The following is a 16,106-nucleotide window of genomic DNA, read 5'->3' as shown; positions in this document are numbered from 1 at the left end:
CATTGACTAGGTGCCATGGGGGGAATATTTTAATACTGAACTAGGCACTTTACATGTGTTATCTGATTTAATCATCAAATTCAATACTTTAAGGTAGATATTATTAACTCTCTTTTTGGATGAAGAAACCAGAGCTTAACAAGGTTACATGGCTGGCTAAGGTCGCAGCTTAGAAGTGGCAGAGCCAACGCTCAAGGCCAGGTCAATTTGATCACAAATCCCACCTTAACCATGTTGGATCAGTAGTGCCTACATCACTGACTGTTCCATCTGTACAGAGGGTCTACTCATATCAAATGATAAGGTGACCATGGAGGAACTCAAAGACCAAGGAACTCGGACCTGTAGATTTGAGTCCTTTAGTGACTACCAGGCGTAGATCCTGCCCACAGGCATTTCAGGACTGCTGCATGCTATCCATTCATCCATGCATCCATCCATCCATGCATCCACCATCTATCCATCCATGCACCTGTCCATCCATCCGTCCACCCATCCATCCACTCACTTATCCATCCATGCACCTGTCAATCCATCCATGCATCCATCCATCCATCCATCCATGCATCCATCCATCCATCCATCCATCCATCCATCCATACACCTGTCCATCCATACGTCCATCCATCCGTCTGTCCATCCATCCATCCGTCCATCCATCTGTTCATCCATCCATCCTTCCATCCATCCATGCATCCATCCATCCATCCATCCATCCATCCATCCATCTATCCATCCATACACCTGTCCATCCATCCGTCCATCCATCCATCTGTCCGTCCATCCATCTGTCCGTCCATCCGTTCATCCATCCATCCTTCCACCCATCCATGCATCCATCCATCCATGCATGCGTCCAATCCAGTCATCCAGCTAGCCAACCAAACATGCTTTTCATGCATTTATAAAACATTGCTATCAATCAGAAGCCATTCTTTCTGCCCTCCATCATCTAGATCCACATCCCCTGCATCTGATGACCTTAGGCACCCAGCCAGACTGAAAGTTAGCCCACCCACTTTGCTGGGAAGAAGCCATTATAAAGGGAATCCTGGGCACATTTCATGGCTCAGTGTATTTGAGAGTCAATGCCTTCCCAGGGGCAGTCAGCACCCTATCTCCTGTGGCAATTCTCTACCTAACCTCCTTTCTCGCCCGTACCTCTGTCACCCCTTGCAGTTCCTCTGAGCTTCACCGATCTGCTCAGAAAGGGTTCTGGCCACAGTATCCTTGGGCCAAGGAAGAGCTGGCAAGGTCAGCCCACTCCCCCATTCAGGGGGCCTGCAGAGCCACAGGGGGTCATCAGTGGAACACGGCCCACCTGTCCACATCCTCCATTTATTTCCTGAGGTTGAGCGGTGGCGAACAAGAAAGCAGTACCTCGTCCAGGGTTGAGGGGAAGGAGATCTCCTGCAAGTGGAACTGAGGCACACACTGCAGGGTGATGGTGAGGATGACTCCCAGGCAGCCCAGGTGCACCCGCGCGGCCTGGAACACCTCCGCGTTGCTGGACTCGGAGCATTCAAGAATGGTCCCATCAGCCGTCAGCAGGGTCAGCGCCACCACCTGGCGGTGGGAGAAGAGTCACGCTTCAGAATCTGGGTGGGTATTTCCTGGAGACTTCGGGTGAGGCCCTCCCTTCCCTGTTTGTCCTTGGAAGTGAGGCCAGGTATCACCTATCCCCTGAAGGCCAATGCCACCTGGCCACAGGGGACTGGGGAAAGGAAGGCTAGGTCTGGGCAGCATCGGCCCTCAGCAGGGAGGGGCATCCATTCCATGAGATTCCACGGGAACTCACCACTGCCTTGCCTGTTTGCTGTGGGGATGCAGCAAGGCTCCCCTCTGTGCAGAGGACATCAAAGGTGAGACAGGGCCCCAGTGAGCCGTGAGGTGCTGGTTAACGGTGCCTCGCAGGGCACCTGGGTGCCTCAGTCGGTTAAGTGCCGGACTCTTGCTTTCAGCCTGTGTTTCGTGAGTTCGAGCCCCGCTTTGGGCTCTGTGCTGACAGTGTGGAGCCTGCTTGGGATTCTCTGTCTCCCTCTCTCTCTGCCCCTCCCCTGCTCACTGTCTCTCAAAATAAATAAACATTAAAAAAAAAGAAGAAGAAGACGTTAAGAGCCACTAAAAGAAAGGTGCCTTGCAAAGGAAGGGAGGATATGTGTGCATCTGGGCTAGGGCTGTCCCCGCTGTCCCAGCACAGCCCAGGGGCCAGGGGCCCTTGCAGCCTCTCTCTGCCTGTTGCTCCTCTCGGGCACCATCTCAGCCGAGCTGAGAGTTCATCCTCTCTTTCGGGGACCCACTCACCTCAGGAACCAGATTCTTGGCCACAGTCAGAAACGTCAGTTTCTGCAAAGGGTGGGATACTCAGCAAGAAACGGATAATTAACTCCAGTCTCTCACCCTTGGCCCCATTTCCAAAGGAACCCTCTTTCATTGCTGTTTAAGTACTTCTCCACACTCTGCTACCTGCTAATTTGAGTGGAAATTGCTTTCGACATGTGTGGCTCAGGGTGAGAGAACAGAGAAAGCCGAACTAATTCTAATTAGCAGAGACTGTGGCCAGAGGGGAGAAATTGGCAGAAATGGGGCGCGTTGGCCATCGGTAGGCGTGAGGACGTCAGAATGATTTCTATAAACACCAGATTTTGTCTAAGACCCAGAGCTGTAAATGACAACTGGCTAGTGAAACCCCTCAGCAGGGTCCAGCATCAAACAAAGGCAGGCACTGCTTTACCAGCTGTGTGACCCTGGGCATGTGATTCAACCTCTGTTTCCTTACCTGTAAAATGAGGGCAATAACTATCTCAGAGAGACTGTGTGAAGTTTCCAGCCGAGCGTCTGGTATACAGTGGACATTAAAGATGTCAATCCCCTCCCCCGACCCCTGCCATCGGCATAATGCATAAAAGAAAACAGCAGCATTCTCCCACTGCTTTTCCTGGGGCTGGTCCTGCTCAGCTGAGCTTCCCAAGAGAAGGAGCCAGTAAATCTCAAGCACATCTTCATTTGTGGCCACTAAGAATTATTCCATACTGTGCTGACCATTTTTTAGAAACTGCCATCAGCCCTGGATAGCAGACCACGACTGTGGCCTAATCTGGGGCGGGGGGTTGGCTGTTGTGCTGCCTGTCACGCCCCGTTACCACTGGGCTCTCCTGGGCATGGACCCCAGCTTTCGGGGCGGGGGAGGTCATGGCATGTCCACGGAAGGCTCCAAGCACCTGGGAATCGAGTCCCACCAAACCCAGCACGCTTTGCTGCAGCAGCTCTTACCGATGGGAAGAGAGCAGCATGATTACCACAGGGCGCTCAGTGTTTTCCCTTCCCTGGCTCACGCCCTTCCCTCCGGATGCCCCTATCCTGCCTGGGGAGTCTCTGGGGCTCTTGTGGTAGAAAGAGGGAGCAGAGAAGGAAAAAAGCAACCAGAACCCGTGCACAATGGTGATGAGAAAGCCAAGTGATGTTTTAAGGAAAAGCATGAACTAGGTTTCCCTCGCGGTGTTGGAGAAAACAAACACAAAGCAAAGTGAATCTCTTAGAAATTGCTTTGGGCTGTTTTCTTCTGATCTCAGAGCTGCTCCAAGACTGGAGCACAGGGGACCCAGCTCCCAGAAGTCACATTCAGACAGTGCTTGCTGGGGTGTCCGTCTACCTCAGCACGTCGTACAGGAGAGAGCCATACACCTGGCTAGCTGACTTAAGCGATCTGTGTGGTCCAACCCCCAGCCATGCTGAAATTTCTTTTATAGCACAGAGGGTGAGCTCCAGAAAGAGCCCTGTCCTACAGGCAAAACCCACCACTGACATTTATTGAGCACTAACTGTGTACCCTCTGCTAAGCACCCCAGATGCATTGCTGTTGTGACCATCCCCATTTTCCAGGTGAGCAAACTGAGGTAGCCTGAGACAGAGACTTCACCCAGGTCACACAGACAGTAGTGGTAGACTGGGATACAAAACCCAAGCCCCAGTGTTTAGCCATAATGCTCCAGTGGCCAGAGGCCCCATGGCCCCTGGGGCGGATGAGCCCTTGCAGGTGAAAACACATGGTGAGCTACCCGGGCCCCCCCTCCCCCCCCGGGGCACAGGGGATCTCCTTCACCCCTGACGGGAAGCAACCAGCCTCCATGCTTCATGGCACTTCACAGCCTGCTTCATGGCACACAGCCGGGCTTGTTAGGAAGTCCCTCTAAATACTGAAAGTTAAAAAAGTTTGTCCTCCAAACGGCGGCTTCTGACACAAATCACGAACTGTCCTTGGCTCGGCCATGTATTTAACTTCTGCTATCTCATATCCTCCTCCTGGGTTGAGGATTATTCTCTCCAGATTACAGATGAAAACAGGGATGTCCAGAGGAGCAAAGAGCTTGCCTCCCTGCACATACCGAGCACATACTGGAGGCAGGTTTTGAACGCAGACCTGAGTCGACAATCTGTATTCATAACCAGTTCCCCAAACCAGATTCTTGTAAAGTTTAAACACTGCTTTTCAGGGGTTACTGGGTGGCTCTGTCGGTTAAGAATCCGACTTCTGCTCAGGTCATGATCTCTTGGTCTGTGAGTTCGAGCCCCGCATCGGGCTCTGTGCTGACAGCTGAGAGGCTGGAGCCTGCTTCAGATTCTGTGACTCCCTCTCTCTCTGCCCCTCCCCTGCTCGCACTCTGTCTCTGTCTTTCTCAAAAACAAATAAAACGTTAAAACTTTTTTTTTTTTTTTAAACCCTGCTTTTCAGTAAAGGTCAGGTACAGATCCAGGCCCACATGTGCTGGACCCCACCCCAGGTGGCCTCGGTCCCTGTCCCGGCCCCTCCTGACTTGCTAACCTGGAAAGACCTCTTGCCCTGTCTGGCTCCTGGCTCAGACCTTTCAAGGGGGATGGAACCTCCTGCCCTGCTTGCCCTTTTCCACAGGGTGGCCAGGAGGCTCCTGAGAGGCAGGGGTGCCTCAACATGCATTGTGCCTCCTTCATCACTTGTGTCTGTGGGGGATGAATGAGATTTAGAGGAGATACTGTGGCTGGAGGGCACCTGCCAAATCTGTCAGAGGGGGAGAGCTGGGGTGGCTCTGAGGCTTACAAGGAGCAGAGCCAACACTGCCCATGAAGCCCCTGATTTCCCAGGAGCTTCGGTGAAGAGGCCCCATCCCATCCCCCATCTCCCCCCCACCCCCCTCACCCCCCTCACCGCCCCCCCCCCCCGCCCCTGTCCCCGGCAGTCAGTGGAGCAGAGAAGCAGGGGACTCACCAGGGTGGGTAGGATGCCATGTTTGATCCCTGTGTTGTGCGTTCCGGACCCAATGACGCCCCCTGCAGTCACGTCTGACACGGCTCCCAGGCTGGGCTCAACAGGAGGGGCAAAAGGGACACAAGGGACCAGTCAGGCTCCCCTGAGACAATTCCCACCCCCTCCACTGGGTTGCAGTGCGACGCTCCTCAGAGCAGAAGAATAGATGCATCTCTTGCCCGGGTTCTCGCTCCGAATGTACCATGACTTAGCTTGTCTGACTTGTTGGCCTTTCTCTTCTCTGAGCCTCAGTTTTCTCATCACAGTGACCTATTAGAGAAACTGGTAGGGGCGTGGCTCACTCAGCTCTGCCTGCCTGGCTCTGGGGTTTCCGCAGCATAGAACATCCCCTTCCTCTGTCCCCCATCTGCCAACAAGATCTTCACCAACCAAAGGCCCAAATGCACCTGCTAACACCTCTCTAGACCCAGACTGTCAAGGCCTGTGAAGTCCCTGAGGGAGTGAGCTGGTTCAAACAGCTCACACAGCTGTCCCAGGAAGGTGTGAGCAGCCCTGAGCTGTCAGGAAAGGAGGGGGAGGAGACTGTATCACCTCCAGGCTCAGAAACTGTCAGTGGTGGGGGGATGGGGGGGGGGCGTCTGGGTGGCTCAGTCAGTTAAAGCCTCCGGACTCTTGATTTCAGCTCAGGTCATGAGTTCGAGCCCCACTTTGGGCTCTGTGCTGACAGTGCAGAACCTGCTTGGGATTCTGTCTCCCTCTCTCTCTGCCCCTCCCCTGCTCGCTCTCTATCTCTCTCTTTCAACAATAAATAAACATTAAAAAAGAAAGAAAGACGGGGCGCCCGGGTGGCTCAGTCGGTTGAGTGTCCGACTTCAGCTCAGGTCATGATCTCGCGGTCCGTGAGTTCGAGCCCCGTGTCGGGCTCTGTGCTGACAACTCAGAGCCTGGAGCCTGCTTCGGATTCTGTGTCTCCCTCTCTGTGCCAGTCCCCTGCTCCCTCTCTATCTCTCTCTCTCTCAAAAATAAATAAAACATTTTTTAAAAAATTAAAGAAACAAAGAAACAAAGAAAGAGAGAAACAAAGAAACAAAGAAAGAAAGAAAAGAGTCAGGGGCTCCTCGGGGCCCCCATGATAAACCCACATCTCTCAGCCCGGACTTCTGGGCCTTGGAAGGAATAATACCAGAACTGTGCATGCACAGGAAGGACCAGGGTCCTGAAGGGAAGCAGGACCACTCTGGAGACCTGTGCTCTGGGGGCAGGAATTAGAAAGATGTGCCCAGATCTCGGGGTGAAGGAAAAAGAGTGGCTCAGGAGTTCAAAACTCTTACTTCTTAAGAGTGTTCTCTGAGACATCCCAGCCCTAGCTTAAAGGAGAAGGCAACTGATGTTTACTGAGGGCCCCCTGGGTGCCCAGGCAATGGGTGCGTTGTATGCTGCACGATATATCTTCACAATAGCCCAGCCCCCCTCAGTTATACTGAAGACCTGGCTCTGCAAGGTAAAGCAATGTGCCCACCCTCTCGCAGACACAAAATGGGAGGCTGAGGATTTGACACGCCCTGGCTCTCAGCACAGACCTGGGGCCCCTGAGGCAGGCTGGGCCCTGCCTCCCAAAGACGCTGGAGGACACCTGCTGTTAATGATTAGAAAGTCTAGTCTCAGACCTTCCTGTGGATGAGACCTGGGGGCTGTCCTGGCAGAACGGGAAAAGGACAAACAAAACAAAACAAAACAAAACAAAAAAAACACAAAAAAACCCTTTCCAGCCTACCCGTACCCACCCACCTCCACCACCTTTGTGTCTAGTCTTGTCTCTTTGTCCACATTAGTTGGGTTACTTCTGAAAATACCAGAATCTTAAAGAGGACCATAGAATCCTGCCCTAGGGACATCTTCCAACGTGTGGAAAGGCATAGCTCAAAGATGTTCATCACAGCATTAGGTAGACCAGTGAAAAACTGAGAACAATGCCCAGCAAGGGGGTGGTTAATCGAATTGCAACGTGTCTTCTCTTCCCCATGAACTTTACCGGACAAAAAAGCAGTTCGGAAACAGGCTCGTGACCCCTGTGTTAAGAGAAATAAACTGGATAAAAGTGAGGCCCTCAGGGAGAAGGGTCAAGGAAGGAAGGATTAGACTCTGACCTCTGAGGGGCTGGAGATAACAAGCCAAGGGGAAAGGTCACCTCCAGAATCTGTGGAGCCAGATGACAAAGCCAGGTGAACAAGAACTGCCATTTAGTGAGCTCCTTATGTGGGGCATCTTTCACTCATCCAGTCCTCTGAGCACCCTGCTTTAAGACCCATTTTCTAGATGAGAACACTGAGGCCCAGACGGGTCAAGGAACTTGAAGCAAGATGTGCGCCCAGGCCACCTGCTTCTAGAGCTGGGGTCTCCACCTTGCTGCTGTCCTGCCTCCTCTGGTTCACCACACAGTGGAACGTTCCAGAGCCTTCCGGCTACGTAAGCCACTTTGCTTCAGACCCCGGTTTCTTCATCTGTAAAAGGGTTATATTCCTCATCTGTCGAGCACCCAGCGTGCAGCCTGATAGTGTGGGGCTTCCCTTCACCCCCCCGGCCACAGACACTCCTGAAGTTCCCACAGCACCCTTACAGCTGTCGACCTAGGCTCCCCTGAGGCATGCAGGATAGGACATCCTGACTCCTGAGTGGCAGAAGGGCCCATGTGGGCAGTACTGGAGGAGGACTGGGTCCCCAGGGAGGACAGGGACATATTATAAGCAGGGCGCAGAGATGCTTCAGAGTCCAGAAGCTAAAGCCCGTAGTTGATAGACCATGTCTCTTCCTGTGGTCCTTGTCACAGATTCTGTCCCACCATCTGCTCATAGTTTCCTGCACGCCCCCCACACTCTCCCCCTTTTGGACTTCTCTCTCTTTAAGTGCTACCTGTTTTTCTTTCTTTTTTTTTTTTTTTTTAACTTTATTTATTTTGAGAGAGAGAGAGAGCAGGGGAGGGGCAGAGAGAGAGAGGGAGAGAGAGAGAATTCCAAGCAGGCTCTGCATTGTCAGCGCAGAGCCCGATGTGGGCCTTGAACTCACAAACTGTGAGATCATGACCTGAGCCGAAATCAAGAGTCAGACCCTTAACCGGCTGAGCCACCCAGGCGCCCCTCCCGCTCCTGCTCACAACGTTCCCTCTGCCTGAGTCCCTCCTCTCCTCTTTCTTTCTGGTTTCTTCCTGATCATCGTTTAGGACTCAGTCCAGGGGCCCCTCCTACAAGCTTGCTGATTCCCATCCCTCACAGCGTCCTCTGCGTCCTCTGCCTGCCGAGGCTGAACCCAGGGCCCCCTGAGAGCCCTGAAGTGTCCCAAACACCTCTCTGACATTGCACCTATCGTCCTGCATTATGCTTAACACTTTGTGTGTCTGTGTGCCCCTCGCCAGCAGATCCTTGCAAGTGGGATCTGGGTTTTATTCATCTTTGCCTCTTCAGGGCCTGAGCAAGACCTGCACATGCTAGACGCTCCATAAATGTTTGAGTTGCCATGATCTTTGGAGAAGCAGGAACAGGATGGTTTCCGGAGTAAAAGAGGTGTAGCGATGCCTCAGGGCCTGTGATAAGAGAGCTAAGGCAAACGGATCACCCCCCCCCCAACCCCCGCTCCAAGACAAACCACAGGCTTCCATGCGTGCAGTTTCCGGTTGCAAAGAAAGTATATCCAAAATACAGTCACCTTTTTCCAATGGTTGAAGTTCTACACTTAGACATTCAATCCTTTGGCTTTGTTTGCCACCTATTTCAATGGAAAGCCCCTGATCTTAAACCTGAGCCATCGCCGACTCCTCGTCCGGACAGAGAGAGGAGTGCAGCCACAGGGAGGTGCCCCAGGAAGTCAGCATGCCCTCCCATTCCTCCACGCTTTTTGCACATTTTTCTGTCTGGGTCCATACTGTTGTTCGTTGCAAGTTTTAAGAAAAATTTAATCCAGGGGCACCTGGGTGCCTCAGTCAGTTAAGCATCGACTCTTGGTTTGGGCTCAGGTCATGATCTCATGGTTCATCAGTTCGAGTCCTGCTTGGAGCTCTACGCTGACAGTGTGGAGCCTGCTTAGGATTCTCTCTCTCTCCCTCTCTCACTGCCCCTTCCCCGCTCGTGCTGTCTTTCTCTCAAAATAAATAAATAAACTTAAAAAAAAAAAAAACAAGCAGCTCTTTCTGCCCACACATCCTGGCCCCGTGCTTTAATAAATTCACCTTTTTTGCTCTCCCCTCCCCCACCCCCCACCAAAAAAAAATTTAATCCATGGTTTTCCTGCCCCTTTACAAGACTGTTGCTTAATGCTTGGCCATCTTTGGCTTGTTTCTTTCTATTCTCACATGAGTCCCTGAACTCATGGGGGATGAGGAGACAGAAACCCCCTGGGGGAGGAACAGGGGTCCAGAGGAAGAGGATGCACCCTGGGAAGTGTTTCTCCCTCTCCTGCCAGATCCTTGAGTGTCCGGCCAAGGCCAGGGCAAGGGGTGGTGGGCAGTGTTGGCCCACCAGGAATGGAAGAGCCGTTCTTACTTGGACAAGGCCAGGCCATGCTTGCCCAGCTGTGGGTGCAGGTCAGACAGGAGAATGCCGGCCTCCACAGTCACCTGCTTCTTCTCTGTGTCCACCTGCAAGAGACCAGCACAGGCTGGGATGAGCTAGGCTATCGCCCAACCTTCACCCAGCAACCACATTCCCGTGAATATGAGCACGTCTGTCCCTGCCTGTGGTCAGCTCAAGTCACCTCTTGCTGCAGGCAGCTGAAGGGGGTGTGGGCAGAGCCCTGGAGTGCTGGGGCTGTGGGAATACAGTCATCCCCCCTTATCTACAGGGGATAATACGTTCCAAGACCCCCAGTGGATGACTGAAGCCACATCTAACACTGAACTTTACATATGCCATATTTTCCCCATATGTTTACCTATGATAAAGTTCAATTTATAAATTATGCACAGTAAGAGAGTAACAACAATAACTAAAGATAATATAGAACAATTATGACAATATATTGTAAAAAACGTTACGTGAATGTGGCTTCTGTCTCTCTTAAAATATCTTTTTGTACTGTCCTCAGCCTTTTTTGTCTTGTAAGGATGTGAGATGATACAATGCCTACGTGATGATGAGATTAAGTGAGATAAAGGACTTAGGAATTGTGACCTAGGATTAGGTGACTGTTGGCCTTCTGATAATATGTCAAAAGGCAGATCATCTGCTTTCAGAGGGTGGTTGACCTCTGAAACCGCGGAAAAGAAACCACAGATAATGGGGGGACTAGTGTATTCTGTGTAACCCCTTCTTCCCACAGGGGAGAAAATAAAGAGCAGGGAAAAGAAGGGGTTCACTCAAGGTCACTGCCATAACTCCACTTACTCCCAACCCTGCCCCACCTGGACCAGAAGGTAGGATTCCTGGATGGTCGTGCATAATCACCAACTAAGGAGGGCCTATTCCTACAAGGGCTTGATTCTACCAGATGGAGTCCCAATTCTCCACTTATTCTCACCGGGGAGGTCTTAGGCAAAGACTGAGGCCTGGAAGGGGACAGAAGTTCCCTGCCACGCACAAGAAGGGTTCTAGAAGACCCCTGGCAGCCCTGGGAAGTGGGAGCAGACTCTGCTTTCCCAGGGAGGAGACCGAAGTTCAGGGACTTTAAGTTGCTCACCCAAGGTGACACAAGCATCGGTGGCACTGAAAGGAGAATTTACATCTGTGGGACTCCAAATCCCAAGCTCATTTGACTGACCCTGAGCACAGAGCTGGGCAAAATCAATTGTTGGAGCCCAATCCTCACTAATTAGCAATCAGAGTTCATTACTGCCATGACTGACATCTTGACCAGAACATTTTCTATGGGGTGGAGACTGTCAGCCTGAGCAAAGAAATAAATAATAGAGAGAAACCTAGAACTTCGGCCAGCAGGGCTGGGGGGCAGCGGGGGGCGGGGGGGCGGAGGTTATTTGGCAAAAACTACAGCTCAGGGGAGCCGGCCCTGTCAGGAGAGAAGAGGAGTCCTGCTGATGTGCAGGGTACCTGTCTGGCCTCCACTTCCTGGCAGGTGCCTGAGAAGTGCTGGCCGAAATGCATGGACAGCATCCCAGCACAGCGCTGGTGTCAGACCCCTGAGTTTGTGCCCAGCTCTGCTACTGATTGGCTGTGTAACCCTAGGCAAGTCACTTGCCCTCCCTGATCTTGTTTCCCCATGTGTAAAACTAGCTAGATGTAAATCCTTCCGGTCTGGGACTGTGAGTCCACCTTTGGGGATCTGATTTGCCATTTTTGTTCTAGAGAAGCAGAGAGGAGGCACTGGCAGGAGGAAGTAGACGAACATTCTCTCTGTGGCCACAAGGAGGCGCATACAGCTGCCAAGAAGCCTGAGCGAGTCCAGGGAGGGCTCCGGGGAGGGGTGATGGTGGGCAGGTCAGAAATTGGGGTGTCACTTTGGACTCAGGGGCAGGGAGGGGATCGGGCCTGGGGGCAGAGGCTAAGGAGTTTCTGCCCAAGGTCTGGGAGGGAGGCTGAGGCTGGGGGAAGTCGAGGGCTCTGAGTACCTGCAGCACCCGGTTCATCTTGCCCATGTGGATCATGAAGCCATCGGTGCAGGCGATGTCCGAGGGTGAGTGGCCACCTCCCACCACCTTCACCCGCTTGTTCTGCTGCCTGGCCAGGGCCAGCACCTGCCGAGGCAATGCTGGAGTCAGCCGGGGGCCAGAGACCTGGCAGGGCCTGCAGGGGTGTGGGCCGCCCAGGCTGCCAAGGCCCCTGCCCGGCTGGAGGCCGCTGTGCGGTCCAGTCCGGGAAAGAGAGCCAGGGTGAAGAGCCAGGAAGTGAGCGGCACGCAGAGCGGAATCATGCTAAGGTGGGACTCCCATGCCCCTTCCCTGCTGCGGCTGGGAGCTCCTCGGTGGGCACACCCGATCACACTCTTTGCCAGCACGAAGCCTTCTGAGGGCGCCCCAGTGCCTTCAGAGTAAGGTCCCAGCTCCTCATCCTGGCCTACAGGGGCTCAGCGGCCTCCCAGACTGGAATGAAGGCTGCTGGGGTGAAAGTGGCTTCCTTTGACTTTGTAACTGTGTCTCTCCCGGGCCCAGCCCTCGTCTCTAGTGATCACGGAATGAATAAATTAATTAACAAATGCATGGTATCACTTACATGAATCCATTCCCTTTTACCCTCACATCCCTGCTCCAAAACCTCACATCTGCTACCCAGAACACTGGCCTTACTCACAGCGTGTACCACAAGGGGTTCCATGAGCAAGTGAGACTGGGAAGGGTTCTGTCCTCCCTAGCTCCTTTCTCCACCCACCGCGTACATGGCGTGTTTAAGACTACAAGCTCTACAGTAAAGAAATCTGTTTAACACCATCCTCTGTGAGCCCCCTTGGCCACACCGCCAATTTTTATTTTCACTTGACCCTACTAGCCCTCCGGGGAAATGTCAGCCTGCAGCAGCCTCAGCCTGTTAGGAATTCACAGTTGTGTGGGCCAGCACAGCTTAGAACGGCCTTGATTTATGGCCATATCAGCATACCTCCAACATTTCCCTCAGCTCAGAGGAAAGCCAGTTGCCTCGGCATTCAAGGTCCTCTAATCCTGCCTTCCCAGCCTTGCTCTTCTGCCCTCCGCCCACTCATCCCCTCCAGGCACTTGGGTCCCCGTCTCTGCCGCTTCTGATGGCTCCCCGGGCATGTTCCTCACTTTCTCTTGCTCAGTGCTCTTCCTCTGCGTGAGAAGCTGGAGGCTTTGAATCAGACAATCCCTGTGGGACTCCTGGCTCTGATGTTTATTAATATGGGAAAACGACAAAACCTCTGGTAGCCTCAGTCTATCCATCTGTGAAATGGAGATAATAATCACCATGTCTCAGGAGAGCATGGAATTGAAGAGAGACTAGATATGCAGCACAGCGTTCTGACTTAGGGTCACTTCACGGGGACTGTATCGTCCAGACTGCTGTTCTCCGAGTGCGCCCCCACACACACGCCCGTGCACACACTCGCACACACGCGCACACAGAGTGAACTCCTCCCTCCTCGGTACCCTACTGGCGCTGGTGGAGCGGCACCTGCATCCTCTGGAGCTAGTTGCATGCATGCTTGACTGAGGTGCAAGCCTTTAAGGGTCTCTACGGTTTGGGTCTGGTCCATTCATTCATTCATTCATTCAACAATGATTTAAGTGCTTTCTGTGGCGAGGGACAGTGCCGGGTGCTGAGGATACAATGGGAAACAAGCCAAGCATGGTCGTACATCCTTATGAGAAGGAGAACCAGAAGCATGAACATGTTCAAGTCGACAAAGTAATTGCAAGTTAGGAATATGCAATGAAGGAAAGAAACAAGGAGCTGAGACAGAGACCGCTGGGGACAGTGGTGAGGTGGTCTGGGAATCCACTGAGGAGCTGAAGTTTACCCTGAGCCCTAAAGGAGGAAAAGGAGTTAGTCATGTGAAAAGTGAAGGGATAGGCATTCTGGCAGTGGGAACAGCAAGTGCAAAGGCCCTGGGGTAGGAAAAAGTTCAGTTTGTCTTATGAACAAAGAATGAACCAAGGCCAGGTGATGCATGGCCTTGGGGAGTCAAGTTAGGCTTTTACTCCACAAATAATAGAGAGCCTGTGGGGGCTCCTGGGTGGCTCAGTTGGTTAAGCATCCAGCTTTGGCTCAGATCATGAGCTCAGGGTTCATGGGTTCGAGCCGTGCTTCAGGCCCTGTTCTGACAGCTCAGAGCCTGAAGTCTGCTTCGGATTCTGTGTGTCCCTTTCTCTCTCCCCCTCTCCCACTTGTGTTCTCCCTCTCTCTCAAAAATAAATAAATAAACATTAACCAGTGAGCCTGTGAAGGGATTTAAGCAGAGAGTAGCCCAGTCCAACTTACATTTTAAGAAAATTACTTCTGGTGAGGTGGAAAGTGCATTCAAAGGACGTGAGAATTGAGGCAGGGAGACCAGGGCCATGGCCGCCGCAGGTCATGGTGAGTGAGGAAGGGATGGCGGAGTGGGCATGGAGATTGGCAATGGTGCTGAAGAGAAGGGGATGGGTTCTGGAAGCTTCTGGGGCAAGACTTGCTGACTGCGGATAAGGGTAAAGAAAAGACAGTGACCCACTTCCTGGCTTCCCAGGCGCCCCATGCAGAGACAGGGGTAGAAGAGGGTGGAGTCCACAACACAAGAGACTCAAAGCACTGGAAATGTAGTCTGGGGCACGTAAGCCTGTGATGACCTTGAGACACACAACGAGAGAGGTCACATGTGAGTCTGCGGCCAGAGAAGAGATCTGAGCTGGAAATGAAATGCTGGCAGCCATTGGTGGCACGGGAAGATGTAACGTGGAGCTGTAGCAGGGGAGTGGGGGCCAGGAGCCCGGAAATTTTCAGGCTTCATGGAGCTGTCTCCTGGCCGGCAGCTCTGAGGTGGGGGTGGGGGCAGGGCGACCCAACTTCCTGTCTGGGGCAGGGACACTCACCTCTCTGACCTCCTCCACGGACGTGGGCTGGTAGTACATTTCTGGGCAACAGCCGTAGGTCCTAGCCCAGTTTTGGAACTTGACTCCTTTGTACCCATGGACCTGCGACAGGAAAAGAGCTGGGTCATCACAGACATGTGGCCGCGCGCTGCCCCGACGGCCATCCCGGGCTCCCGCCAATGCAGGATGGGAGGCTGGGGCGGGGCGCTGAGCCAGGGGCCGGTGGGAAGATTAAACGGACGTCGGAAGCTCTGAAGCTGCGGGACTTCCTGTTTGTTCTCTCCCTTGACCCCTCATGGCCACGCGGGCAGAGCACACAGAGGACGCTGTCCATTCTTAGCAGAAACGATGGGGCTGGGGGGTGGAGCCCGAAAAAGCAGGACTCAGGGCCCCTGCCCCTCCCCCCACTCCGTCCCGGGCACCTCTCTGAGGGACCCGGCAGAAGGCGTACTCCGGTCCAGCAGGGACACTGGGGAAGGGGTTGCGCGAGTGGGCCTGGTGGCCCAAGAAGGACTTGGAGCTGGCCTTCAGCTCTCCTATGAGGCTTCTCCCACCAAGAAGGGCCAAGTCTGGCGGACTCCACTGCAGCCTTTCTGGCCTCTAAACCAAAGCAGGGAGCTCTGGGGATAAGACTCCCACATGTTGGATATGAGCTGTGTCCCGAGCACTGTACAAGATCCGTACACGTGGTACCTTATTTAGACCTTACAATAATGCCACAAAATCGGTAATACTACTCCTATTTTCAGGAGCAGAAACTGAAGCCCAGAGAGGTGAGGTAACTTCCCCAAACACACACAGCAATCAAATGAAGACACTAGAGTCCGACCCAGGCCTCCGTCTCTTCCATGCTTTCCACAAGACCCCAGTGCCGCCCCTAGAGCCTCAAGTCCAATGCAAGAGGGTCCCCATGGCCTCCCCCAGGCCCTAGACTTGACCTAATTCTGTCCTCCCACGTCTGGCCCGTGGGCCCAGCCTGAATGCAGCCCTGCTGGGCTGACGGGCTGTGCCGTGCGATCCTACCATGGCTCCGGCGGTGGGTCGGTGGCCTTGGCAGACTGAGGCTCCCTCCGGGAACAGAGCACAGGGCAGCAGCGTGCAGAGGCGAGGTGGGGCGACGGTCCGGAGCGGAAAGCACAGCGGCCTCCGGCCTCCGAGCACAGGGCTGACTCTGTATCTACTGCATACCGAGGGGCTTCGGGCGGCAAAGGTGGGTAAACAGTGTTGCGACAAGCTCCACCCGGACAGATAGCCAGATAGCAGCGCAGGCCCTGCCCCCTGCCCCCTGCCCCAGGGGCCCTTCTCAGGCAGCGAGGTGGAAGAGAGGAGTTTAAGAGGCAGCTGTTCTGTCCCTGGACGCTGCTTGAGCTCTGACCTCAGCTCTGGGCATTCTGGACCCAAAGG

At 53.5% G+C, this 16,106-nt stretch overlaps 1 protein-coding gene across 1 annotated transcript in view; it reads right to left on the bottom strand.

Annotated features, from left to right (window-relative positions):
* LOC122218367 (L-gulonolactone oxidase) overlaps positions 1-15,552 on the bottom strand; it is a 34,373-nt gene extending 18,821 nt beyond the window's left edge. Inside the window, exons 1-7 of the mRNA XM_042936668.1 lie at positions 15,532-15,552; positions 15,125-15,302; positions 14,703-14,896; positions 11,793-11,918; positions 9,775-9,869; positions 5,243-5,333; positions 1,381-1,566 (exon numbers count right to left, since the gene is read on the bottom strand). Coding sequence (XP_042792602.1) covers positions 1,381-1,566; positions 5,243-5,333; positions 9,775-9,869; positions 11,793-11,918; positions 14,703-14,896; positions 15,125-15,302; positions 15,532-15,552 — 891 coding nt within the window. The remainder of the gene's footprint in view (positions 1-1,380; positions 1,567-5,242; positions 5,334-9,774; positions 9,870-11,792; positions 11,919-14,702; positions 14,897-15,124; positions 15,303-15,531) is intronic.
* Positions 15,553-16,106: the final 554 nt, after the last annotated feature.

This window comes from Panthera leo, chromosome B1 (genome assembly GCF_018350215.1).
Source record: "Panthera leo isolate Ple1 chromosome B1, P.leo_Ple1_pat1.1, whole genome shotgun sequence".
NCBI lineage: Eukaryota > Metazoa > Chordata > Mammalia > Carnivora > Felidae > Panthera > Panthera leo.
The sequence above is the reverse complement of the archived record's forward strand: the minus strand, read 5'-3'. Positions and strand labels throughout refer to the sequence as shown.